Raw genomic sequence first — 1,808 nt, forward strand, 5'->3', positions numbered from 1 at the left:
TGGTCAAGTCACAAGTGGCAGGCTGGCTGCCCCTCTCGACTCTAAATGTTTTTTTAACACTCGTTGCCATATATGACAATATTTAGTTTTCGCGGGTCAACATAAGTCTTATTTAACGATAATTCGGTTTCCCCTCGCAGTGCAAGCATTGGACCATTTGGACGTAAACGCAAACAAAATGATTTTATATTTATTTTTTAATTTGTACATTTTAACGTAAACAAGATAAACTACTCGCTCGAGCAGTCGAGCCTCGAGTATTCCACTTCGTTGAAATCCCGATGGTCATGGTATTTACTATTAAATGTCATGAACGTTTTAACTTTAAAACGCAGAAACGATTGATGTTAACCGTTTTAACGGGAAACGAACTGTGGAGGTGTCAGGCTGTCAGCCTGTCAGGCGTCAGCACTCCAGAGCTCTCACGATATACTCAAAAGCATCACGCGTAAGTATGTATTGTAATCAAATCAATCAATCAATAAATAAACGACTGCGGTTGCTGATACAATACCTTCATATATACGCGTTAACCTTGTTATATACACACGATTCGTTTCAAGTTTGTAAGAATACAGTTTGTGTATTGGATATATCAACACAGACGCATCAGAAAGTATACGTTGTACCTGGCAGTGAATGTGCTCGCTTGTTGAATTCCATACGACGTGCTTCACTGCCGAATCCCTTGCCACCTTTCGCACTTAACTTATACTCTGTATTCACTCATATAAAATACATATATTAACTTGCGGACACCCCCGAATAACTGTTATACTCTCTACACACAAAGGCCTCATATCTAGACTCAGCGATAGCAAAAGTTATACAGTTTTATCATCTCAAAAGCTACTAATTTGCACTATGGGAAAAAAGAAGGCTCAGAGCGGGCCTAAACCGGGGTCTGGACAAGGCGGTAAGAAGAAGAAGAAGGTGGTAGGAGGGGTCGACAGAGGGTTTGCTACAGCCTCGGTAGCATCCACGGTGAAAGAATCTACTGCGGTCGAAGAAACACCCACCGTTGTACCTGATATCGATACTAGCAAGTATACGAATAAGAAGAAAAGGAATGAGAAGCCCGACGATACGCCAGAAGAAAGTTCTATACTCGAGGAGGATGCCGAGCTGACCTATTCGCGGTCGTGGGTCCCCGATACGAGAGTCCCCGAGGATGTAATGACCACACTCCCGCCAACAAGCTCATATACAGCCACAGATGATACGGGCAAACGCAAGACTATCACGTACACACTCTCACAGCCGGCTACACCTCTGAGTATTACTCAGGCCCAGGAAGCGCGTATCGTCGAGCTCATGAAAATGGAAAGCGGGATGGATAGCGGGGTAGTATCAGGTGGGAGTACGGGAAAGTTAGGTAATAGCGGTGAGGTAGGTTATGACTTCCTGCGCTCGCTGCATGATTTCTTGAATGATAAGGTACAGATGAGTACTTTGTGGATGGACAGGGCTATAGCATACGCGTACAAGACACAGACAAGTGATGTGCGTGCCATCATAGATTATGTGTATCTGACGCACGCAGAAGAAGGGGACAATACTGAGGACATTCACGTTTCTATATCAGACGAGGGCTCGGCTGCTGATCGGGGGAATACTGGCAACATGTATGCATCACGTGTTCATGTGATCGATGTCTTTATTGAGTGCTTGGAGCTGCATATATGAGAGTGTGCATGAGTGCATACAGCCGTATGGTTGCCATATGGTTGCCTTATTAAGTCGTGGTGGATGTGTATATAGGGGTATATATATATATGTACACACACACACACACACACACACACACA

The 1,808-nt window shown here is 44.1% G+C and overlaps 1 protein-coding gene across 1 annotated transcript; it reads left to right on the forward strand.

Moving 5' to 3' along the window:
* Positions 1-781: 781 nt before the first annotated feature.
* SARC_14230 (hypothetical protein) lies at positions 782-1,625 on the forward strand (the record flags this gene model as incomplete). Its single annotated transcript, XM_014291638.1, has 1 exon — positions 782-1,625. A coding segment is annotated over exon 1 (761 nt), but the record flags the coding sequence as incomplete, so codon positions are not given.
* Between the last annotated feature and the right edge of the window lie 183 nt (positions 1,626-1,808).

Source organism: Sphaeroforma arctica (genome assembly GCF_001186125.1).
Source record: "Sphaeroforma arctica JP610 unplaced genomic scaffold supercont1.4327, whole genome shotgun sequence".
Classification (NCBI taxonomy): domain Eukaryota; class Ichthyosporea; order Ichthyophonida; genus Sphaeroforma; species Sphaeroforma arctica.